This window comes from Sinocyclocheilus anshuiensis, unplaced genomic scaffold (assembly GCF_001515605.1).
Source record: "Sinocyclocheilus anshuiensis isolate Anshui unplaced genomic scaffold, SAMN03320099.WGS_v1.1 scaffold300, whole genome shotgun sequence".
Taxonomy (NCBI): domain Eukaryota; kingdom Metazoa; phylum Chordata; class Actinopteri; order Cypriniformes; family Cyprinidae; genus Sinocyclocheilus; species Sinocyclocheilus anshuiensis.
The window spans coordinates 638566-664675 of record NW_015557379.1 but is presented as its reverse complement, the minus strand read 5'-3'; the positions used below and the strand labels follow the sequence as shown (position 1 = coordinate 664675).

At 37.5% G+C, this 26110-nt stretch overlaps 2 protein-coding genes across 3 annotated transcripts in view; both read right to left on the bottom strand.

Annotated features, from left to right (window-relative positions):
- Positions 1 to 3633: 3633 nt before the first annotated feature.
- Positions 3634 to 25082, bottom strand: bcl2l11 (BCL2 like 11). Of its 2 annotated transcripts, XM_016474644.1 has the most exons (5): positions 25072 to 25082; positions 21787 to 21999; positions 19842 to 20119; positions 16534 to 16667; positions 3634 to 4738 (listed from the first exon to the last, which is right to left on the bottom strand). In XM_016474644.1, the coding sequence occupies exons 2-5, from the start codon at positions 21801 to 21803 to the stop codon at positions 4622 to 4624; spliced, it is 546 nt and encodes a 181-aa protein (XP_016330130.1). In that variant the 5' UTR covers positions 21804 to 21999; positions 25072 to 25082; the 3' UTR covers positions 3634 to 4621. The 2 variants fall into 2 exon arrangements, with proteins under 2 accessions (XP_016330130.1, XP_016330129.1); XM_016474643.1 differs by lacking the exon at positions 25072 to 25082 and having other exon boundaries at positions 21787 to 22121.
- The window catches only part of LOC107679162 (acyl-coenzyme A oxidase-like protein), a 58003-nt gene continuing 55825 nt past the window's right edge, over positions 23933 to 26110 (bottom strand). Inside the window, exon 12 of the mRNA XM_016474641.1 lies at positions 23933 to 24402. Coding sequence (XP_016330127.1) covers positions 24226 to 24402 — 177 coding nt within the window. The 3' untranslated portion in view covers positions 23933 to 24225. The remainder of the gene's footprint in view (positions 24403 to 26110) is intronic.

The window sequence follows — 26110 nt, the reverse complement described above, 5'->3', positions numbered from 1 at the left end:
AACACATGCACTTAAAGGCTGTCTTTCACTTTACAAATGTCGGACAAAATCTATCATATTGTGACATTAATGAGCCGTTTTATTCCCCTAAACTTCACCACATCAACAGGTCGTGTCAGAGCATGGCTAAGAGTCATGCTAAGTTCGACATAACTGTAATATTCTCAAGAAATCCTTCCTCTTTAGTGCACGTGCAGTCATGTGACCACACCCTGATTGGCTAAAAAGCAAATTATGGAATTATGTCACAGTTTATGCCAAGTTGTGGAAGGTACCGTACTTTCCATGTCCTGCTGAAGAGCATTGATTGGTCTTCATTGAGAGACTTTCCAGATCTCACAAACAAATAAAGTCTTTGTAGAGTGTGTCGCAACATTGAGTTTTTCATGCAGGCTGTACAAAGTGTACCTAATCTGACCTGTAAATGGCTTTTAGTGATGTAACCCAATGAATGGTCCGATATGATCAATTATTCATTGAAAGTAATTGTCAATTTGATTATGCATGACAAATTTCTTTAGAGTGCAATTACAAATTTCCACATACTTAAAAACTTCAATTTAACTTAAAGTTCAATTGCTGCCTTGAATTTTTAATCAGATTGGCTGTTCAATTTATTTCAACTTAAATCATATTAAACTGACTTGTAGTTGAATCTTGTATAACATAATAAATGAAGTTATAATTGGTTAATTTGATGGCTAAAAAAATGGAAAACATGTTGACTGATCAAATCAAAGAACAATAAAGCATGAACATATATTAATGTTTTTTGATGTTATCTTATTGCAGAATATACAGTATGATGCAAATGCTATTTTTGTTGTTTTTAAATAAATCAAGAATCACCTTGTATTGTCATTTTTTTTAAGTTGTATACTATTTTTGACATTTTAGGTCTGTTTATCATGTTTATTTGATGATTAATTTTTAATACTGACTTAATCTTTCATTTCATTTAAAGTACATATATGTATTTGTGTACTTGCTTTACTCTGTCCAATGCATGATATTTTGCATGGTGTACATTTCTTAATATTTTCAGTCCCAAATGTTTATATTGAATTAATTTGAACTTCCTAGTGATACAAAAATGACTTTATTTTCTTTCACTGTGATTTACATGTAATGTTGATCCAATTACATTTCCTGCAAGGCATCAATAAAAACTTAAGCCCATCAGTTTGATTAAAATCTGTGGATTAATGCTTATTAAAAGAGACAGACTGTATTTAGAAAGTTGAAAAAAGCGGCTTTTATTTACAGCAGTATTGCACAAATTAGCACAGAAATGGTTCAGTGCAAAATACAAAAAGATGCATTTAAACAAACAAACAAAAACAAATTATCATTGTGCTACAAATGTACTGGGTCCTGGGTGGCGTCAGATCGGGTAATGCGGGTGTTCAGTGCAACAGGACTGAAAAGACTCAGTCAGAGGTCCAGTGAGAAATACACAGGTTGGCCTGAAATTCATGAAAAAAAAAAACAAACACAAAAAACGGTTTGTTCTGGAATCAAAGGGCTAAAGAATGGAAATGCTGCTTAAATCTTTCAGCAAAGGCAAAGAATGAACACATGCAACATGACACAATGTAGTATGCATTGAAAAACGAGGTCTTTGGTTCGAGTGGTAAACCTGGAACGGTAGACAAGCTAAACATTGTCATTTTGGCAAAGAGCATCAAACCGATATACAAACAAATGCATATGATAACACAGGGCCATGCGTCTTCCACAAGTGGAATTGTCTAACCGATTTCCTAAACTTTCAGCAATACCTTTCATGGTAGGTAGTCAATACACCACTTCATATTTAAATCTTTGCAACTTAAAAAAACACATCATTGTTATACCAACATACTTGACGACTCATCCCGAGCCTTGTGCATTGATTACTGGAATACTGGGACAACGGTAATAAAAGGCAAAGCCGGGAGGAGAATCTATAAGCTGAAGTAAAGATGAAAGACTGGTTTGTTCAAGAAATCTACACAGGTGTATTTCCCTTAGTCCCTGAGGCTGTTAAAGGTCATTTAGTCAGGCCAGTTTGTTAGACTCGGGGTAAGGCTGGAGTTAAACAGTGGTTGTAATGTGTACACTACTAGTGGACATGGGCAATTAACTAGAACGGTTGCAAATTTCAATCCCAAATTTGGTGTAACCATAAACAATGTTTCTGTGAATAAAATCCTGATCTATCACCATTGTGCCCTTGAGCAAGGCACTTAAACGCAGTTTCTTCCATGTGCATGATCACTTCGGAAGAAAGCTATTCCAAATAAAACCCCTTGACCTAAACTATAATCACAAAACTAGTCATAAACACATGCTGTTTGAACATTAATGGAATCGTCAATTACAAGCCCAAAATGTCACAGACCAAACAAGGAATCTAACAAAACCGAAATACCAAAATGTGGAATGTTTATGATGTCAAAACAACAAATACGTCCATATTAGTTACACATACTTACTATCTTTGCCTGTCCAATTTGATTTATTTAGTGACAGGTATTCAATAACATAAAACAATGCTCGAGATATGAGATTTAGGAGTACCTGAAGGTGTTCAGAAGACATTTTCACATGACTCTCATCTTTAAACACAAGCATAAAGCGGCCCTTTGATCTTTGCAGGAAAAGTGTTGCAGATAGCAAAACGGCAAAGCTATTTTCTTGGCTTTCTGGGTAAGAACGGGAAAAAAGTCAAATGTTTGTCAAATGTAGGTTCATGTTGTGTTGTATATAACGTGATTTGAACGTTCAGTGGCAAAAAGGGTTCAAGTTAATATTATTTGAAATTACGTTAAGGCAATATCAACGGTTATAACTAGGTGAAATATTAGCTAAATTTCACAGGCCAAAAAAGGTCTATTGCCCATTGTTGCTCACACAGAAGTCACTTTCAAACCAAACAGCTTTCAGTCGGTCGAAGCGGCGAATTTCGCATGACCAACTTGAACACGAGTGAAATCTCAATGTCTTCCTTTCAGTATATCAGTATGGTGAGCGTGATTTCACCAAGTACAACATGTTCCTGGAACAACATTCCTATCAACCAATCAGAAATGAGGGATAAGTTTTCAGGAAATATCTGTTTTAGGCTTACAATCAGGGTTAGGTGCTTCTACACCCTTGTTAATCAGCTATCATTTCACACTGTTTTTAGGAATAAATTATGGGTAGGGATTGGGTGAAGTCTATATTTTTGGACAGTTATGTTGATCCAGGATCAACTAAAGATGTTGATGCAGGAACATGTCTTACTTGGCAAAATCACGGCGACCATATCAGTATACAGACTACTGAGTGAACATCATATAACCTAATAAATATTAATGTGTCTCTCCTATTTGTAACAAAGGTTACAACGCAGTAGCTCGGTGCTTCAAAGTTTCCCGATGTAATGTGAGTCATGTGAAAAGGACTTTAATTATCTGGCTTCAAAGTGAGAATGCATTTCCGATGTAAAATCCAAGAAAAAGACTGACTAAAGGTAAATCATCATGCAAATGGTATAGGTCAAATTTCTATATATTGTTGATGCTTTAAGTCATGTCTTCAATTGCAATTTCATTCAAATTCCAACTTCATTTGCTGTTTTGGGGTTTATCATGTTCTATTCTGGGTAGGGATTGGGTGAAGTCTATATTTTTGGACAGTTATGTTGATCCAGGATCAACTAAAGATGTTGATGCAGGAACATGTCTTACTTGGCAAAATCACGGCGACCATATCAGTATACAGACTACTGAGTGAACATCATATAACCTAATAAATATTAATGTGTCTCTCCTATTTGTAACAAAGGTTACAACGCAGTAGCTCGGTGCTTCAAAGTTTCCCGATGTAATGTGAGTCATGTGAAAAGGACTTTAATTATCTGGCTTCAAAGTGAGAATGCATTTCCGATGTAAAATCCAAGAAAAAGACTGACTAAAGGTAAATCATCATGCAAATGGTATAGGTCAAATTTCTGTATATTGTTGATGCTTTAAGTCATGTCTTCAATTGCAATTTCATTCAAATTCCAACTTCATTTTCTGTTTTGGGGTTTATCATGTTCTATTCTATCTGATTTGTATAGACTATGCAAACCAATCGCAAGTGCAAACTTGGAGCCAATGAACACATGAGGGACAGGCAGAACCACTAATATCATCGCTTGATCGACTAACGTGCACGTTCATGAAATTATACACAAAATGTAGAAATTAAATACAGTGAAAATAAATATAAAAGCAATAAAGAAAAAGACAGGGTAAAGACAAAAAAGAGAGATGTGTCAAGGGCAAACAGGCAATGAAGGCACGTTTTCCACATGGGGTTCAACAAAAACCTCCACGTCAACACAGCATCTAATGGCTCAGCTTTCCATGTGAACGCAGGAAACTCTGCTGTGAGTCAGTCTATGGATGGCCGAGGGTTCCCGATTTATGTATCCGTCCAGGTCTGCACACATCCCGACAGGTCCAAAACTGTACGCCAAAACCCGGAGAGGTTGCGGAAGAGCAGCACTGCTGTTATCCCTTATTATGTACATATTTACAGTCAGGTGAGGGGGTGATGTACGATGCTACATGTCTGCTACGTGTCTGCTGGGCGTTCAATGTGTCAATCATCTCCTTCGCAGGAAAAACTGTACTACACGTCCGATAAGGTCGTTCATCCACATGATGATGGCGTGTTCGTTGGGAGCGCGCAGCTGGGCCGCGTTGTTCCCGCCTGCACCGGCCTGTTCGGATGAGAGAAAAACAAGGCATTTAATTGAGAATCATGTTATTAAAATCAAATAGCATAGTATAATGCAAATAGACAACCGCTGCTGACAGCTAACAAGAAAAAGGTGCTGGATCCCCAATGTCCTTTAGGGATGGCATATTCTTGTAGGCCAAAAACGAGTTAGCATTTTGCACATCTGGTTTCATTGTTTAAGTCAATGGGTTTTTGGGCTGAAATAAGGTTTTTGGTAAAGACAACCTCAAGACATTTTCATCTTTTATTCTACACCATAAAATAAATTTTTTAAGCTTTACATGTCTTGAAAAAGGAAGTTGTTAACAAGTGGCTAAATGGGACTACAAATACTAATACGATATACAAAGTTTATTCTCATGATGATACAACTTTGTTGTGGTAATTTTTACTATTTTAAAAATATTAGGAATTTAATTTAACAAAGCTATGACTTTATTCTGAAAATATTACAACTTTAATCTCACAATGCTGTGACTTCATTCTTGTAATTTTGACTATTTTCAAAATATATTAACTTTAATCTCACAATGCTACGACTTTATTCTCAAAATATTATGACCTTTTTATTTATTTATTTATTTATAGAGGCATTAAAATCCTGCCATGTAACTCAAACTTCCAGGTAAAATTTTTATAAATAAAGACTGAAAGAGTCGTCAGAAGCTAAATGGTAGCATGTAGTTTGTTTGTATAGCCTATGTTTAGCTTTTTACTTCTGGCGACTGTATTTAAGCTTCAAAATTCATAAGTTGTGTTCCTTTGTGAAAATTATCATAGAGATTATTTTGTTGGCCACAGAGCCTATTTTCAGCAATAACCCATAAGCCAATGAAAAATCCTATTGGCTTTTCATCGAGGGAACCAGAGTTATGCTAACGTATTGTTGAGAGGTTGGCTTACAACAATACGTTATCACTGCAGCTATATTGCATTTGTTGGAATTGTTATCAAAATAATATATATAAAATATATAAATAATACAGTTAGCATTTCATAGCTGTAATTTTGCTTTTAAGGGCACAAACATAGCGATGTGACTCTAAATCGAGGGTTTAGCTTGAATAAAAGCATTTTAGCATAGTACACTAACTCTTATGTTGCATCTATTAATTACATACATTTCCTAAATGCTAAAATGCTTTTTAGAAAAGGGGTCGAATTTAGAGCTAAATGCTAAAAATAACACTGTTTACCTTACTAATCTACTATTTTTGAGCACATATTAGCGCACGTACGCACATGCTGAAATCATTCTGACTCGCAGCTGCTAATCTTTACAGTAAAGAGCAGCCCAGGTAAGTCCTTCAGCCTATACCGTGACACTCTGCACCACGTTGACACATGAAATACCAAGTTGAGACCTTGATGCTTTGAGGGATTTACAGTATCTTTACGCCGGTCAGATCTACAACAAACGCAATACAGGAACTAGCAGCTGCCAGGTTATCCGGTGATCTCCGAGTCTGTGAGATTTGGCAGCGGCTGACCTGAACCAGGTGGCCTCTTTCTGGCCTGCAGCTCTGCGCTGCGTTCACCCAGCATGCTGAATGACTGCGATAAGCAGCGAGGGCATTTCCCCCAGGAGACTGGCAGGAACTCGTGAGGAAACGCACTCTACAAGCCAGAAAAAAAGATGAGAAAAAAAGCCTTTCCTGTAGAGAATGAAAGGAGGATGAAAAACAGCAGGCCGGGGCGTGATCCTCACCTCCACGATAAGAATCTACTCCCGGGAGAATCTCATAAAAACTGGTATTTCAGCCCACAATCCAAACACAAATGTTTCAAAATAACAAAATTATTTATATAATTACTCATTTATATTATTTATTTTATATAATTAGTAAACCAAATTATTTATATAATATTTATATAAAGCATTTAAATAATTTACAATTCTATATATATATATATATATGTGTATATATATATATATGTGTGTGTGTGTGTGTGTGTGTATATATATATATATATATATATATATACTAATAATGTCACATTAAAAAACAAAATGTCACAAAAAAGGCCTTTTTCTTTTTCTGCTTTTTCTTTATGCAAAATCTAGTTAATTTTTTTCTTTTGGTTTTGCGGTGAAATTACCCGATTCACCTGGCTATCACACACACACACACCCACACACACACACATTCATTAATTAACTAAATCACTGAATCAAGGCAGGTGTGCGTCTATGTATACAATTGACCTGCATGGGGTCTAAATTAGGCCCTGTCATAAAACACTTTCTTTGCAAACAAAGACAGAGAGTGAAAAAAACAGCTTTTAATTCAGTAAAAGTCCTGCCAAAAATCACAACGTGCCCATGGAAGGATTGTGTATTCAGCCAGAGGAAACAGGTGAGGAGGAAGTGGAGTGAAATGGAGGGAGATTTCACCGTGTGTGTGTGTGTGTGTGTATGGTTATAGAAGAGAATCATGAGTCAGTGGGACTGTGGCGCTCAAACCGAACGTGCTTCAAAGAGAAACACTCATTTCAAATGCTGCATATTTTCACATGACATTCATTTGGACTTGAGTGAGTCAACGCTAAACCACGCATCACTGCGAGTCAATGATTTCCACAACAAAATAACTCCCGAGGTCACTGAGTTTAGGTGAACCGAATACAAGGGGTATGCAGGAAGCTTGATCTGAAGAAGTGCTGTTAACTGATATGGGTTTTCAATGGCCAGTAGCGATAAACCGAGTAGGATTGCCATTGCAATAAATAAGATAGTAATTAATTAATTAGTTACATTTATATAGCACTTTTCTGGGTACTCAAAGCGATTAACATGAAAGCGGGGAATCTCCTCAACCACGGAGATGCCGGCAGGGGTGGGTGATTAATTCAAACAATCTTTTGCATTTACCTTTTTTTTTTTTTTTAATCAAGGAATCACGGTTTTGAGTAAAAATATTAGCGAAGTTACAATTAGACATTTTGACAATACACCAATGCTACAAAATTACATAAAAATTCTGCTTCATGCATGAGACGCTGCACAAGATTAGATGTTCAAACATGTCCGTCAAGCGCACGATTACACCGAAAAACAATGGAAAAGCAGTGCAGTGCAATGAAAAACCTGTAAAGAACTACTACTGTATGTTTGATATTTAATGTTTGCATGATAGTGACAGGCTAAAATCTGCTTTTATATATATATATATATATATATATATATTCTATTTATTTATTTTTTTTAGCATACTACTGGTGTTATACAGTACTTTGCCATTTTGAACTTGAACTGCCTTGACTTTTTGGAACATATAGGATATGTTTAAGACAAGTTTATAAAATAGTTGCCTTCATATTTCATGCATTGTTTCTGCAAAGATATTTACAATTGTTTTACATTTACTCCATGTGTACACTTATATACTAATGTGTACACACATCATACACTTCATGTGTGATGACCTTAGAATTAAATTTTTTGCTATATCGCCCAGCACTAATATCAAGTGCACAATGCATAGCCTGTAGTGCGATTAAACGAAATGATTTTTAAATACATGATAATGTATAAATGCTGTACGAAGCCGAGCTATATTCACATTATATACTAGGTCTGTTAGTCCGCATTTGCAAAAACCACTGGCACGATCTCAACTGCACTAAAGCATTTACATGACATTTAAAAAGGACAAATTACTGTTTTTATCTGACTGTAATCAAACATTTTAAGTGTGTTACAAGCCCCTTATGGATGGTAAAATTTTAAATCAGCTTCAAACACAATCAGAATTCCAAGTCGGAACTTTTTGTTTAAAAATTTGGAGGGAGATTTAATACTTCCATTAATTGGACACAGATATGATGACCCAAAAACAGCCAAACAGCATAAGATTTATTGGTCTATCACTAGTTTACATAACCGTTCATATGCTGTTACGAAAGCGCAGTTGTGTGTTGCATGCACAACTTAAGCGGGTCACGAAAAGGCTCTTGGTTGTGGTGAGCGTGTCTTCAAAACCAGTGTGACACTGCAGATCGAGTAAAATGACAGAGGCGCATCCCTCTAATCAGGCACAATTAGTGCATGCGCCGCTGCGGAAAAACACAGACTTATTTACTATTTCAGCCCGTTTTGAGTCGACACAGATCAACTCTCGCCTCCTCCATCTGGGATCAATTCATCACTGTTAGCTTTAAAAACAATCTTGACACAAAAGATGGTGTTTATCTAGAGTCCTATCTGTACTGTGGGACGGGGGGCGACCAGAGAGAGCGTACGGGGGAAGAAGAGTGGCATGCTTAACTCATCTCGCAGGGACAATGGAGTCTGGCGTGGAAAAAAAACCCAGCGACCACATGCAAGAAAAACAGAGCTGCCACAACTCAACAAAGCCAGACCCCAGCAAAACAATCCTCACAGACTGTAGTGAGCTGCTAATACATTCACAGATTTACCACCAAACTACTGTAATTTACCACCAAACTACACCACAAAACATACTGAATGCACTGTACTTCTAACCCTTGCACATTTTCATCCATATCATATTAAATATAACATCTACCCCGACTAAAGGCATGTTCACACCAAGAACGATAAATATAATGATACATATAACTATATTAGTGTTCACACCAATGCACGATAATATTCAGTGTAACATAAGCATGTGCTGCAGTTTTGGCATCTGCCACTTTAAATGCTCAAGCTCTTTAAAGTCAGGTGGATTCTGATTGGCTGTCAATGTTTTATTGTTCATAAAATCACTCTGGATGTGATTCCAACAATATTGTTTCTTTGTGTTGTTTTCATCGAATTTGTACAATTATCTTCTTTGGTGTGAACGGGCCTTAAAGTCAACTGAAGCATCTTTATCTACTCGAAGAAGCATCCAACGATTCATTCCAGCTGCGCCAGAAAGGACAGTTGAGATTCTGACTCACTGCTAGTCACTCAAACAGCACTAACCCTCAGGGAGACCGTAAGTTTGCAGCATGTTCGGACATAAACACATGCAAACCCCTCCTGAGAGGTAGCCGCATGACTCCAGTTCTCCAGGGAAGAGGCCTGCAACAAAAGAGCATTGATGCAAAGAGCTGACAAAGGTCCGTCATGTGCGATTTTGCAGGGCGAGATGCAGACATTAGTGGTGCTGGAACAACAAGCAGCTCTGTGGCCAGACATCTGCTCTGCATTAGCGCGGTGCTTACTAACAGAGTGCTAGCATGTCACACCAGCACTCCTCCATCAGAGCCAGCGCTGGAGAAGTGCTGAGGAGAGCGAACGATCTGGAAACAGACTTTGTAACGCTGCACATCCAGGACAATTATAGGGTCTCCAATAAATCCCAGCTGAAGTTTCTGATTATCTTTCTATTTATGAGAGGAACTCGAACGGAAAGCTCACACTGAGTTCTTGCGCTGCTGCATTTAATAAACAAGGCTGCCAAAAGAGATTTGATTGCTCAAGTCTTTCTTAATAAATTTTTTTTATTGGTGCCAAGCATCATTATTAATATTCCTCATACTTACTGTAAGGGCTTTATTCAAATCCCTAACACAAAGTGTTAGACGTTATTAGGCACATAACTCGTCCTAATACCTCAAATCGAGCATCTTGAGTGGGAGAGGTGTGATATTGCTTTTCTAAGCTAAAACGATAAAACGAGCCAAAAAATCTCATAAACTTACAATGAATTAGGGACCAGGTCATATTTAGAGACTTGAGGATATTATAAATGTCCTTAAGCATAATTTTAATGTGTGATTTCTAGACCTGGAAAGGGGGTGTAAATGAATACAAATTATACAACTACATTGACATTTCTACAGAAAAGATAATGTTTTTCTAGTTATGCCAAGCTCTAAAATATTGAGTAGAAATTGTGAATAATAATTTTTTAAAAATCCTTATCCTTAATCCTTATACAATATCTCACAAAAAATGGAACTCACTGGGACTTCAAATATTGTGGAAAATGGGGGTCAGAAAGGTTCAAAAGTTTGAAAACCAAAGGTCTACATTATAATTTACTTAAAGGGATAGTTCACCCAAAAATGAAAATATGATGTTTATCTGCTTACCCCCAGGGCATCCAAGATGTAGGTGACTTTGTTTCTTCAGTAGAACACAAACGAAGATTTTTAACTCAAATCGTTGCAGTCTGTCAGTCGTATAATGTAAGTGGATGGGAATCACGGCTTTGAGAGTCATAAAACATACACAAACAAAACCAAATTAAACCCTGCGGCTCGTGATGATACATTGATATGTAAAGACACAAAACGATCGGTCTGTGCAAGAAACTGAACAGTATTTATATTGTTTTTTTACCTCTGATTTTCACTGCAATGTCTGAACTGTCCTGAGCGCGTTTGCGCCTTCTTCAGCCTGCGTGTGAGGCGTCGTCGTCTTGCTTTACGGCAGATCGCAGACTTATAAGTGCATTACCGCCACCTATCTCTCAAATGGACCTAGGAGACTTAGGACACTCCTAATTGAGATTGTAGATAGTGTCAATGGTCCATTTGAGAGATAGGTGGCGGTAATGCACTTAAGTCTGCCGTAAAGCAAGAAGAAGACGTGTCACGCACACAGGACAGTTCAGACATTGCGGTGAAAATCAGAGGTAAAAAAAACGATATAAATACTGTTCAGTTTCTTGCACAGACCAATCGTTGTGTGTCTTTACACATCAATGTATCGTCACGAGCCGCAGGGTTTCATTTGGTTTTGTTTGTGTATGTTTTATGACTCTCAAAGCCATGATTCTGAAAGACCTGAAAGACTGCATGGTTTGAGTACAAAATCTTTGTGTTCTACTGAAGAAACAAAGTCACCTACATCTTGGATGCCCTGGGGGGAAGCAGATAAACATTACATTTTCATTTTTGGGTGAACTATCCCTTTAAGTTAAACACTATAAACCACTTAGCAACACCCTAGAAACCATTTTCAATACTCTAGCAACCACATAGCAGTGCTCTGAAATGAGCTTTACACAGACAAGATAGCATGTTTTCATAAAGTCAAATGTTTAATGAAATTGTGACATTTTCTGGATTTTTGTTAAAGCTACTTTTTTTTGTTTTCAAAATGTACAAAATGTATATAATAAGCGAGTACAACATGAATCCATTTTCCAAACAGTGTTTTTGGCTTGTCCTGAATCACTACGGTACACCTATAATAAGTGTTTATATTCAGACTATTTTAGACCGGTTCGGGTAGGTACCGCTGCGGAGTAGCCCAGTACCTGCGTGATTCGCCATAGACATAAACAGAGAGAAGTAGCTCCAGCTACAATGTTCTTCCGCAAGACGCACGCAGTTCTATTTATTAACCACTACACCAAAAGTTATGGACACCAGCTTTAAGTACAACATTTCAAATGTGGAAATACTTCATTTCATTGACAATTTTTCCCAATCAGTTATTCCAAAAATCAAAATATATACGTCAACCAATTGTGGACTAAATATCCAAACACGCACAGGAGCATCAAAACCCAAAACAAACCCCTGAAGGTTGAGAACCACTGGTCTACATCGTAGTTTAATCGCTACTTTCTGTCAACCAATTAGTAACAACCTAGCAACCACTTGGAATACCCTAGCAACCACATAGCAGCATAGAAGCTACAACCATTCATATTTTATTCCATTTATCATGAAAGTCATGATGTTTAATAGATTTTTTTCAAATGGAATTTTCAGGATTTTTGTTTAATCCGACATTTCAAATGTGGAAGTACTTCAATTCATTGACAGTTTTTCCAATCGGTTATTCCAAAATGTACTGTATTGAGGTCAAACAAACATGATCTAAACAAACAAACACAACCACACACACACACACACACACACACACAGGAGCATCAAAACCTCAAACAAACTCCCGAAGTTACATCACAGATACGTGAGAAGAGAAACAAACAAAAGCGTGGAGTCCAACCCATCCATTTGGAGTGCTGGCAGGCCGTTTCCTCTCTGACCCTGACAGTGAGCGGCTCTCGCTAGGCCCGAGTGCGTCTCTATGGCGCTGAGGAGACTGACCCGCTGCATAATTAGAGCCCAGAGCCTAACCGCAGGGTAAACATAATGAAGCTGAGCCGTCCCAGACGCATACAGCTCTGCCATGCAACCCTCCCTCTTTTTTTCCTCTCTCTCTCTCTTTTCAGATGACCCCTCGGCCTATTAGGGCTCCACCAGGGCTATTAGTCTGAGACTTTAACAGAAGAGGGTGGTTTAGGGGGGTTGGAATGAATTCTGCTCCTCCTGAGTCTTCTGAAACAGCAGACGCTGTACGAGGCTGTTGTCACGCACAAGCTCCTGTAATGTTAGGACTGCTTGTTGTGATTCACTCTCTCTCTTCAGATGACTCCTCAGCCTATTAGAAACTCCACCAGGGCTATTAGTCTGAGTCTTTAAGAGAAGTGGGCAGTTTGGGGGGGTTGGGATGAATTCTGCTCCTCCTGAGTCTTCTGAAACACGGCAGACGCTGTACGAGGCTGTTGTCACGCACACACTCCTGTAATGTTAGGGCTGCTCATTGTGATTCATTAAATGGATATAACATTCGAATGGACTTGGCATCCTCTCTTAACTGTGCTTCAAGATGAGTTTTGAGTTTTGCATTCTTTCAACATGTAAAATGACCAAAATTATACACCAGCCGTGCTTTAGAATAAAACAAAATAAACATTAAAATACATATAAACTCAGAGTTCTAACTTCTCTCCTCAGAATTCTGAGTTTCCCACAGTTCTGACTTTTTCCCTTAGAATTCAGAATTTACGTTTCGCAGTTCTAACTTCTTTCCTTAGAATTGAGTTTACATCCCTAAATTCTTACTTCTTTCCTTAGAATTCTGAGTTTACATCCCAAAATTCAGACTTTTTTCTCTGAATTCTGAGCTTTCATATGGCAATTCTGTTTGTTTGTTTCTGCCATGAAATAAAAAATGGCTTCTTATATCACCATTCTGACTTTTTTTCTCACAATTCTGACCTGGATATACAAGGAAGCTTAAAAGTATTGTGAAAAAGTCAAGTAAAACACTCAGGCCTGTTCAACAGCAGTTTTCTCATGCCCCTTCATTCATTATAATCTATCTAGCTATTTTCTCAAAATCTTTACTTGGTGCAAAAAAACTTTTCCAGCCTAAAAGCTCATTTTTTGCTTTAAAAATGGCCTTCTGGGGTCCTAAACCTGAACATGCCCTCTGAGTAGACTACAGGGTGTGTCTGGAGAATCAGCCAAACATGACACGTCCAGCAACAATGAATCACTGATGAATCAAGTGCACTTGTTTACAGTAAATGCGTCATGCAGCATTCTATAAGAGCATATCTCTCTGAAGACATGTGATTGTTCTGGAAGGATATTATTTTAAGTGAAAAAAAACTTTGAAAACAAAAAAAATTGCCACAGGCAGAGTGAAGTATGAGACATAGCTTAACAATCAAATGAAGAACAAATCCTATTTACACTAGCATTCACAGGTTTCGGGACAGTAAGATTTTATTTTTCAAATATTAATCGGCACAACTGTTTTCAATATTAATAATAAATGTTTATTGAGGAGCAAACCAGCATATTAGAATGATTTCTGAAGGATCATGTGACAATGAAGACTGAAGTAGTGATGCTGAAAATTCAGCTATTAAACAGCTATTTTAAATTGTAAAAATATATTTAAGTATTTTGATCAAATAAATGCAACCTTGGTGAGCACTTTTCAAAAACATTTTTAAAAAATCTTACCCAACTTCTGAATGGGTAGTGTATGAAAAAAATGGTGTAAATGTATGTAAGAAGATGGAAATTTATGAAAAAAGCTTAAAACATAATGTCAGACTTTTGTTCACACACTTAACCCCAAGTATGAGCAATAAATCGTAACTGTTGCCTTAACAAGCACCACTAATAAATATACCGTTGAGCTGTTTATGAGCACGTCTGGGCTCTTGCCTACAGGTATATCTTTCAAGAGGTTTGCAGGCCTTACTCACTTAAACAATGACTAAGGTAATTTTACGCAGCAATAACCAGACAACGATAGCCGGAGTAGATAAGGCTCTATTTGCATGCGGAGCTCACAGAGACGACCTCAATCAAAACTCTGTCTGTTTACACTCCTACAGAGAGCGGCTACGAGAAGCTGTTCAACTTGAAATCCTCAAAGAAGCAACATTCGCTAGTTTCCAAATCTATAACAAGCTAAGTCGAGGGCGTAAGGCCTGACACAACATAATAAACACAAATACTACCAGACAGAACTGTGTCCAACTGGACAGCTGCCCAAACAGGAAGCATGACACAGTACTGGAGTCCAAGAGGTGAAAGGCAATAATTCTTCAACGGAGGTATTAATTATCTCAGATTTAACCAATACAATAACAGAATCTTATCAGAGCCAGCAGCATCACCATACAGTGAAAACAAGTTTGCATGTTCATCTAGATAACCAAAGGTGGACATACTGTACTAGCATGGCTATATTTGAGTCATATAACTTGAGTCATACAGCCCTGGACATTAATCTAACTACGTCATATCTATATTATCTAATGTAATAATTGCTGATTGATGCATGGTAATTGCAGTATGAATATTAAGCAGAATACCTGATACTGATTTGATTAAGTTCATATATAGTGGTGCTAATTTTTATATTACTCCATATTACTACTGGATAATTTTTTCTAATAAAATACAAATAAAAAGTGAGACTCCAAAGAGGGATCATAAATCCCTTAAAGGGTTAGTTCAACCAAAAATTCTGTCATTAATTACTCACCCTCGTGTTGTTCAAAACCCGTAAGACCTTCATTCATCTTCGGAACACAATTTAAGATATTTTTGATGAAATCGGAGGGCTCTCTGACCCTCCCATAGACAGCAAGGTAACTACCACGTTCAAGGTCCAGAAAAGTACCAAGATGATCGACAAAGTAGTCCGTGTGACATCAATGGTTCAACTGTAAAGTTACGAAGCTACAAGAATACTTTTTTGCACAAAGAAAACAAAAATAACACTTTATTCCATATTTTCGTCTCTACTGCGTCACTTGTGGACACGCGTTCACGACAGTATCATGACATGAGCGTGTGGCGGCGCTGACCCAGATCCGGCGTGATGACGTCATTTTACAGTTGAACCACTGATGTCACACGGACTACTTTTTCGATCATCTTGGTACTTTTCTGGAGCTTGAACGTGGTAGTTACCTTGCTGTCTATGGGAGGGTCAGAGAGCCCTCAGATTTCATCAAAAATATCTTTAAATTGTGTTCCGAAGATGAACGAAGGGCTTACGGGTTTCGAACAAAACGAGGGTGAGTAATTAATGACAGAATTTTCATTTTTGGGTGAACTAACCCTTTAATTAACGGTTACTGATGATTGTATAATCTAGTAATGGAGAATGAGATGATGAAAGACGAAAGTGTGAACACCATATCAGCCTTGATTCTTTATGAAGAACCTTGATTTCTTGACTGCTGCTGAAGTGATGCAACATTAAGAAATACAAGTTATGAAAATAAAGCTCCCTTTACAGAGACAGAGTAAACATTTCCCTCATTAAGGCCCTGATCTGCAGAGACTTGCGATGCCACTTTCGTATGCGCACTCCTCTCTGCAACACCTGATTTAAACTCATAAAGATATGAGAGGGGGAGGCTTCCAAACGCAAATTCAAACCAGCTCCCCTGGACAAACAAAGAAAGTCGTTGCTCTAGCGAGTGAAAATATTTCATCATCAATCTCCTGCGCTTGATCCTATGGTGTCACCTCAATATTACTCACCCCCTGACAGTACAGACGGTTGAACTCGTCTCCAATGCGCCGCAGCTCCCGAGCGACCGCCATCTCCGGCCCCATGGCTCCGACAGGTGCTGCCATCTGCACGTGCTGGTGGCTAGGTTCGGCAGACCATACCTCTGCGAAAGACAAGGGAATTCAATTTTAAGACATTCAAACCTCAAATGATAGGGATGAGCAATATGAGCAAAAAATATTTTGTATCACAAAATATATATATTTTTTATTTAAAGGTGATTCAAACATTAAAAATACTAACGAAATGACAATGTTCAAAGTAAAGGTAGGTCTATCAAAGATGAATCTGATTTATTTTTTAATTGAAAACTTATTTGCAATACAGAACACTAAAAAACTTATTTTGCAGTACAAAACACTAGAGTAGTGTAGAAACAATTTTCATTTGCTAGTAAAATTGCTATTCAATAGCACAATTAATAACAAATACACTGAATTTAAACATAATTCATAATATGTGACCCTGGAGCACAAAAGCATTCATAAGTAGCACAGGTATATTTGTAGCAATAGACCGCAATACATTGTATGGGTCAAAATTATCGATTTTTCTTTTATGCCAAAAATCATTAGGATATTAAGTAAAGATCATGTTGCATGAAGATATTTTGTAAATTTCCTACCGTAAATATATCAAAACTTAATTTTTGATTAGTAATATGCATTGCTAAGAACTTCATTTAGACAACTTTAAAGGCGATTTTCTCAATATTTTGATTTTGTTGCACCCTCAGATTCCAGATTTTCTAATTATTGTATATCAGTATATATATACAGTATATTTATATATTTGTAAAATGCATTGCAATAATCCTTCCAATCATTTACAACTTTGAAAAATATTTTTTTACGGTGGACACATTTAAAAAATATATAATACTAATATTAGGTGATTTAAAAATGAAAAAAATTAAATAAAAATAATAATAATAATAAAAAAATGTATTTATATATATATTGTAATGTCCCTTTTATCTTAAAAAAATAAAATAAAAGTCCAAAATAAAAGTGAGCCTATCACAGATAAATCTGTTTTATTTTTTATTTGAAAAGTTATTTGCAATCATGCAATAGGAATCATTTGTGACATCATCTGAAAATATCAGTTTAAAGTTATTACATTTTGGCTAAAGATTATGAAAACAAGTTTTTGTGCACAGTTGAATTGTGAAGGCCAGGATTAAGAATAGCGGGCCGCGTCATATTTAGACACTTGAGGATGGACTTTAAACAAGCAGTAAAACAACTACAAATCAAGACATTTCTTATTTCAATTCATCCCTCTACTGTTTTTTCTTCTTTCAAGAACCAGAGTTAACGCTGTCTTCATACGGTCACGCTGAAAGCCAGGATTAAGAATCCAAATAAGCTTAATTTCATGAAAAAAAGAAACACTGTTTGACACTGTTTGCAACTTTTCTAACAAACTTCTACTCCTGTATATCGCATGCCATCGTCTGGTGCAAACAACCACCTCTGCAACCTCTGGTTTGGTTTTTCCACAGCCATTATCATGATTAAGTATTTGCTAACAGTGCTAAAATTACACGTTGTCGGTTGTAAGACAGTAGCTGAACGATAGCTGAGGTTATGAGGCGGTACGCTAATATCACCCAAATTCTGTCTGAACTCAAATTGATCTCGCGCTATGACTCAAGCGAGAAGCTGTTTGACTGTTATTTCTCATGCTCAATCATATTAGGACCATTGGATACTCATTTCCTTTCACAACTCCGCTAGACCTATATGAACTGAACCAGACAATATCTCAAATATCACTCAAAGTTTTAGTCAACACTTTCACCTCATTCTCTCGGGCCTTTACTACACCGTAACTCTCTTCATCTTCATTTATCTTTGGACAGAATAAGACGTCTGACCCACAAGAGGTGCTCAAAAAGGGCAGAGTTCATTCGTGTAAATTCAAGACCTTGTGCCAGCACAATGCAGCAGCTAGAGGTATAAACAAGAGGCCACTGGTAGAGGAACTCTCCTGTCGAGCGAGCAACAGATGAGAGCCCTGATAAGTTATTGTTGTTTCTCTTCGCCATTAAGAGTGGCTACAGGAAGACAATTATCGCCATCTCACATCTCCAGGCTCTCAATAGGGAAAACAGAGATGGTTGGATCTCGTGTCTAGCCTTCACAAAAGACAGGCTAGTCTATTTTGGCTGCGTGCACTAAGGCCAATTCTCTGACTGCTTTCTTGAGGCCTCGGTGACTGTGAAGGTAAACAAGAAGACAACAGGCAAATCAGCCAACTCCATCTGAGGCATTATGAGAAGATGGGTCACACGCTGTGGTCATGCGTCTCAGGTGCACCGGGTTTCAAGATATTGTGACTGAACCAAGCTGAAGGCTCGTGTACGTGCAAGCGCATGCTTCAGAATACATAATGCAGTGAACAGTCTGATGTTAACAGAGGAAATGCAGGTTACTTCTTTCAGAGCAGCTTTCACAAAGACGAATGAGTCGACTTCGCTTTAGGCAGATCTGTGCTGCTTCTAAATGAGAAGAACATGCTTTCTGGAAGAGATTCTCGAGACAAGTGCACTGCCAAGCATCAAAACATTATGCTTATCACTGCGCTAATGTGGAAAACTGAGAGCCAAGTTAAACATCCAAAGCACTTATAGGGATGACATTCATAAACAGTCAGATGTGACTGTATTAATATTTTTATGCACCTTTATTTCACCTGTACAATCTGTCATTGTCTATTTGGACTGTCTATTTTATTTTACTTTACTTCACAGACCCAAGGAACCCCCTCCTCTATATAAAAAATGGCTAGATTTTCTTTGGCAACATTTTCTAATGTGTTTGATTAGCATGTTTACCATATAACTAATGTATTACATTTTCACTAATATAATTTTTTTTAAAGAAAATCTATGTTTTATATATCTGTCCACTGACCCCCAGGGGCCCAAAACCAAATTGCCCCTTGACCTTGGGAATAAAGCCTCGTTTTAGATAGCATTCAAAATTTCACAATTTAACGAATCATTTACTTTAATCGCCATAAAATGATCCAAAAATCAATCATTATAAATGATTAATTTCGTCAAAACATAGAAGAGCGCGCGTGTGATTCAAAGCTCAGTCACACAATGGCGGGAAATCCGCAGCCGGCTTCAAATTTGAAATGATCCAATTCTTAACGGACTAATCCACTGAAAGAAAACCGTTATGATGCCTCGCTGTTCGTCGCGTCAGTGTCGTGTTTACACACCACAAAATAGAGCCTTTTTTTCTCCAGGGGGCTCTCTTACCATCATTTTGGCCGTCTTGCGCTTCGGAAATATTGGGCATTAGCGGGGAACTTGGCATAGAATCGCTGTCGACGGAAAAATAGCCACTAGAGGACCTGGAGAAGGTTCGGGACATCGGTGACCTCGACTGGTGACTATTTGACATGGCAATCCCTCCCCTTAACGGGTCCCCATCGCTCGGCTGAGGGAAGTCAAAGTGCCCGGAGCGCAAGACAGCTCCGCCACCGGCGCTCTCTCCGCTTCCCCGCGAGGCCGGGCCATTGGCCAGCGTTTGCTCTCTGCAGAACAAACAAAACACTCATTACTATCTTTTGCAGGCGATTCGAAGAGGAATTGTGTGGGTGGTTGGCAGGGGGTTTTGAATTTCCAGTCTATTTCGTGGCGATTAGCTATGAAAAAGTACAACGCTACAACCGGCGAAGTGCGTCACAAACGAGCTCCACTTCAACTTCCTATTTCTTCCTTACAGCAAAACACTACATTTTGGGATAAAACTGAAGAACGCGCGAAGGCGTCGCGTCGAATACCGCACGGCACTTCGAGATCGCGCTGTAGCGGAATCTACACGACGTCGACTTTGTTTAATAGTCCTGGTCTAGACAGGTTTATTATGTCGCGCTTTTTAAAATATAAACACATCTCGCAGTTCTCCGTAAACCAGTGCAGCTTCGTCAGTCATGCCGGTTTGCACAAACCGCGGAGCAACCATGACAAAACAGCGGCAAATACAGAAATAAAACACAAAATAATTACAAGCTAAAATAAAAATAAAACAAACTGCGTCATGCTGTTGTAGTATCACTTACCGCTGTATTTGTTGCCCGTGCACTTGTTAGTCACTACTAATAAGTAGGCTACTTTATAGTCCGTAGGAGCCCAAGCTGCGACTGGATCGCAGTTGCTTTCTTTATATCTTGCTTCAGTATCACTTGTCAGCATTTTACTGACAGTAGCTAATGAATACTGTACTGTACGAGCGGGGAGTTTGACGCGACGCCTTTATTTCTTTCTTTAATTTCACTTGTGCTCAATATTCTACTGTCAGCCATCGGTACTGAGCGAGTTTTATAGCGATTTATTTTCAACGAGAGAGCGGCGGCGAAACAATAACATGCGCACCAAAACAAAGTTTCCTATTAAAAGGAGCGCGTCGACGCCTCCAAGTGCTCAGACAAACAGACAGTAGCGCAAAGTAACGCGAGTATCGGTCTAACAACAGACCGATAGATTTGACGATCGTTAAAAATAAATAAACAAACAATAATAATAAAAAAATACGTATCGCACGGCACGTTCCAAATCGCCATTGTTTCCAGCCGGGAACAGTTCGAGTCTCATTTCGAAAGTAAAGCGCGAATAAATAGGTCTTTTACACACGTTGGTAGAGTATCGCCTGGCGTACATCTGTAGAACTTCAACAACAACCGCAGGTTTTCATCGTACTTTGACTTATTTTTCAGTGGATAACGGAAAAGAAAACAAAGCAAACAGGTGCCAGTCGTTACCCATTGCAAAACAGTTAAATTATTCACTCTGGTTAAATGTCAACACGTACGGGCCACTGAGGGGAGTGGACTCCTCTACTACATCTCAACTTTTGTTGTCTTTGCGACATTGTTTGGCTGGACGCTACGTAAAGCGACTTTTTTCCCCCTCGCCGCCGCTCGCAACTTTGTTTTTTTTTGCGCGTTATGCTTCGCTAGAATAAAATATCAACACGAAAAATAATGCAAGGTGATCTTGACAAATAAACAAATGAATAACCCGATTTTACTAAACAGCTTAATGGGTTTTAAATCACGCCGATCAAATGTTAAAACGCGTACATTATTAACATGCAATCCTTTCTGAAAGACAATAAAAAGTGCAAAAAATAAAAAGTGCAAACAAAAGAGTTGTCCTAAAGAAAGCCGGCATACTGTACGATACGCGCGTATGAACTCACCTGGACGTGTCAGACATATCCGCTGCGGCAAAAACGCGTTAACGCATCATCTTAGCGATAGACAACAAAATGAAAACGAAGAGTAAATTTCGAAATATCCAGAGATTAAAAAAAAAAAGTGCTGTAAAAAAGTGGAAATAATACAGCACAATTCCAATAGCAGGCAATCGATGGCTCTAAATCTCTCGATGTATTTGTTTCCCTTGGAGCAGCCTTCATATACGATCCTGTGTGAAAACTGTCCACAGGATTGTTTTGAATGGTCTCTTTTGTCTCGGTGTCTTCTTAAGTGCACTTCCTCGCCGAGGCTCACTCTCTTGCGTCTGCTACGCAGAGAGAGCAAGTTGTTCTGCTGTCTATTTACTCAAGTGAACCCTCACAGTGAAGCGGAGAAGCCACGCCCACATGGGATGGGCTTGTGATGGCCAAACCCACAGGGCTGGGATCTTCTCAAACCACACCATCAGGCTCTAAATGTACACAAACACTTTAGATTAAACTAGAACAAAAGCACTATAGTTCTTCTTTTGCACAGGCTAGTCTCTTCTGTGGTATATATTTCACGTTGAATAATGTTTGATCACAAGTCACAAGTGAATCATGAGCATTTTGAAACAATGCTGCATGCAAAACAAACCAGGTTTACAATTGCCAAACTAAGTATTTGGTACACATTTTATTCTGTTATTAATTAAATTATCCCCTGTTTGTGGCATAATAGGACAACACAAAGACAATTAGGAAAATAACTAAATAGCCAGTGAATATCCAGTCTTCCCTTAGTTTACATTGACAAGTGCAGAAAACCTGGAAATATCAGGGAATGCAGCAATTTATTTGCAGAATATTTCAGAATTGCTGTGTTAGGCAGACTTTAGTAAGAAATTAACAAACTGGAAAAAAAAAACTATTAAAACAGATAAGGACATTTTTCAAGAAAACTTGAATTTCAAGTTAATTAGTAGTTTGGTCCAAACTTAGTGTATGACAAAAGCATAAATGGACATCCCTTTGAAGACCCAGACCAGATCATACCTAAATTGTTTAACTTTATCTGGCTCAAATGGTAAATAAAGGTAAATGTATGGCAGTTGATAATGGCATTAAAAAACTATAGCAGCAGTAATAAATTATTATTGTGGTTACTGATACTCAATGTATGTGCAGTTGCATAAATATTCAATATCTGTGTGTCATGTGATGACTAATTTTATTTGGGCTTTATCTTTATCTTGGCACTTCTTTATGCTGTTACAGCTGTTACCTCTGTAAGTGCAAGATGTTTAGTGTGTTTGGAGAGTTTTGGCTGGTGTTTATTTGAAATCGTTTCAGCTAAAATCACTGAAGAATTTAAGGGGGAAAAAATAGAAGTGTATGATAGACATAATGTGCAACTCGTATAACTGAAATTCCCTTCTTCACACACTCTTAAAAATAAAGGTTCTTAATTGGCACTGAAGAGCTCTTAACATCCATTGAACTTTTCCATTGGACAAAAGGTTCTTTATAGTGTAATAAGGTTCTTTAGATGTTTTTCACACTTAGGAAAAATAGTTCTTTAAAAAAAATGTTCAATGAAAGGTTCTTTATTGGCATCTTTGCTTCCATGAAGAATCTTTAACATCCATGGAACATTATTGGACAAAACGTTCTTTGAATGTTAATAAAGCAATAAGCCCAGTGAAGCCGTGGTTTACAGTGAATTTATAACAGGGGCGTTGTTAGGCACGATGCGAACCCCATTAGCTGTTATAAATTCACTGTAAACCACGGCTTCACGGGGCTTATTGCTTTTATAAAACGGTTATTCCATATACGTAGTAAGGTTTCACAAAATAAAACAGAGCAAATAAAGTGTAATGATATGAATAAAAACATTATTCTTGCACCAAACAATGTAGTTCCTCAGAAACATTTGTGGTTCCAACAAAGTATTTGCCGAGCAACACACAAATGTAAACAAAGGTATATGTTTGTAGAGTAATTTACAACAGCTTCGAACTTGGCTCAACCAATCAGAATCAAGGACCGGAACTATCCGTTTTATAAATAAGGTTCTTTAGATGTTTTTTACTCCAGCAAAAGGTTCTTTAAAGAACCTTCACCGAAAGGTTCTTTGTGGAACTCAAAATGGTTCTTCTGTGGCATTGTTGCCGTCCCTTTGGAAACTTTATTTTTAAGAGTGAACAAGAAAAAGTAGTGTCATGCCTATAGTGTATATAATGTTTTAAGGCATTGCCCATTAGCTGCAAGTTCTACCATTCATATTGGCACAACGCATGATGCTTAATCATAAAACATCAACTATGCATCCGTAAGTGCATTGACCACCTCCAATTAGTCCCTCATCACTCCGACCCAATGTGAAAGAACATCCAGCAACCTGACATCACTCCATCGTTCTTCCACATCCTCATAAAGCCATGTTCATTCTCTCTTTCAGAGCTTAGACTGTGGTTGGGTGCTGCTGGGATACTGTGGCTGCGGATTGAAGGCCCATTCGGTCCTGGGACAGGCGACTCCACCGATTGGAGCCTGGATACAGCAGGACGGGATGTTGAAGTCATCGACCACCTTCAGCGCATCATCCTTCACCGATCTGCACATCTCCAAAAGCTTCAAAACAAGCAGACCACAGTCACATGAGCGTTAATGCAGCAATTACACAACTATATCATTGTACAACTGGATGTTTTGAAGAAAATGTGAGTAGAGCTTGCCCAATCACAGTCACTCTTCATAATAAGTTGCACAATTTTTCATTCATGTCTATAACACAAACGCTGAGGGACATGTTGCATGCCAGAACATTTATACATAGGGTTAAGGATTTAACCCTTAAGTATGATCAATAGCAAACACCACTAATGATACTTGACATTAGTGGAAACAAATAGGGATAATTCTGAACTCACCAGAAGAAAGATTTCAGAATAGGCAAAATAGGCAGAAACAAATTTCACTCAGAATTTTCTGGTAAATTTTACAATTACAAAGGCACAACATGAAGCTGAATTAGGATTTTCTTGTAAAACACACTCCAATAATCTTTTATTTACAACTTTGAAAAATAATATCTACAAGGTATTAGACAACAATTAATCACAGGAAATATAGAACCATTACCATTCCTCTTCTATAATAGCACCCTCTGGTGGATATTAACAAAGCAACACTGAAAAAATGCAACTTTCAATTCTTAAAGTTCCATTTCCCAATTTGCTCCATCGGATGCACTGTGTGTGGTGTGAGCAGAGACATTGATGTGTGAGAATACAGTCAGACTGTCATGTCAGGGTCAAGAGAACAGGAATGAGATGTTCCTGCTTTAGCGGAGACCACTGAAGATCACCGTAACGTGATAAAAGACAGAAATGACTCACCATAGCCAATGTTTTGAGCAGAACCACAGCATGCTGGATCAGATGACATACTGACAGTATCAAAAGTTTGGCATTACTGTACTTTATTTACTGTAACATTGAGTTATTCAAATACTTTTTTAAAATCTTGTGGTCCCAATGTGGACAGTTGATATAATTGTCCAGCATTGTGTCATCTGAAACATGTTTTATTATAAAAATGGGCTGTTCTAAATTTTTAGCCCTATAATATACTGATTAGGCCAAACATAGGGATAAATTAGGGATGACATAGGAATAAATTCCACAGATATACATTATTGTCATTATTTATTTTTTTAAGTTTTTGAAATAAGTCTTTTTCTACTCACCAAGGCTGCATTTATTTGATGAAAAATACAGTAAAAACAGTAATATTGTGAAATATTATTAAAAATTAAAATAACTGTTTTCTATTTAAATTGATTTTAAAATGTAATTTATTTCTGTGATGCATAAGATGAATTTTCAGTCTTCAGTGTCACATGATCCTCCAGAAATCATTCTAATATATGGATTTGCTGCTCAAGAAACATTATTAATGTTGAAAACACTCATGCTGTTAAATATCTTTTTGTGGAAACTGATACATATTTTTTTCAGAATTATTTGATGAATCGAAAGTTCAAAAGAACAGCATTTATTTGAAATAGAATCTTTTGTAATATTATGAATCTTTACCGTTACATTTGATCAATTTAATGTATCCTAGCTGAATAAAATGATTTGTTTCTTTCTTTGAAAATAATTAAATAATCTTAATGACCCCAAACCTTCGAACAGTATTATCATTCAGGCCCAGACAATTTAATGAAAGATCAAAAACGGTGAAAAAAGAAACTGAAAGTTACAACTTGAACACCTAAAAAACTAAACTTTCCCAGAGAGATAAATAAGCATATATATACATTTTGATGATGAAC

Coding starts and splice junctions, on each gene's coding strand:
- bcl2l11 (XM_016474644.1), bottom strand. Junction 16,668..19,841: donor GCAAGACGGCCAAAATGATG/GTAAGAGAGCCC, acceptor TGTCTTTCGCAG/AGGTATGGTCTGCCGAACCT. Junction 4,739..16,533: donor ACCGTCTGTACTGTCAGGGG/GTGAGTAATATT, acceptor TCATCCGAACAG/GCCGGTGCAGGCGGGAACAA.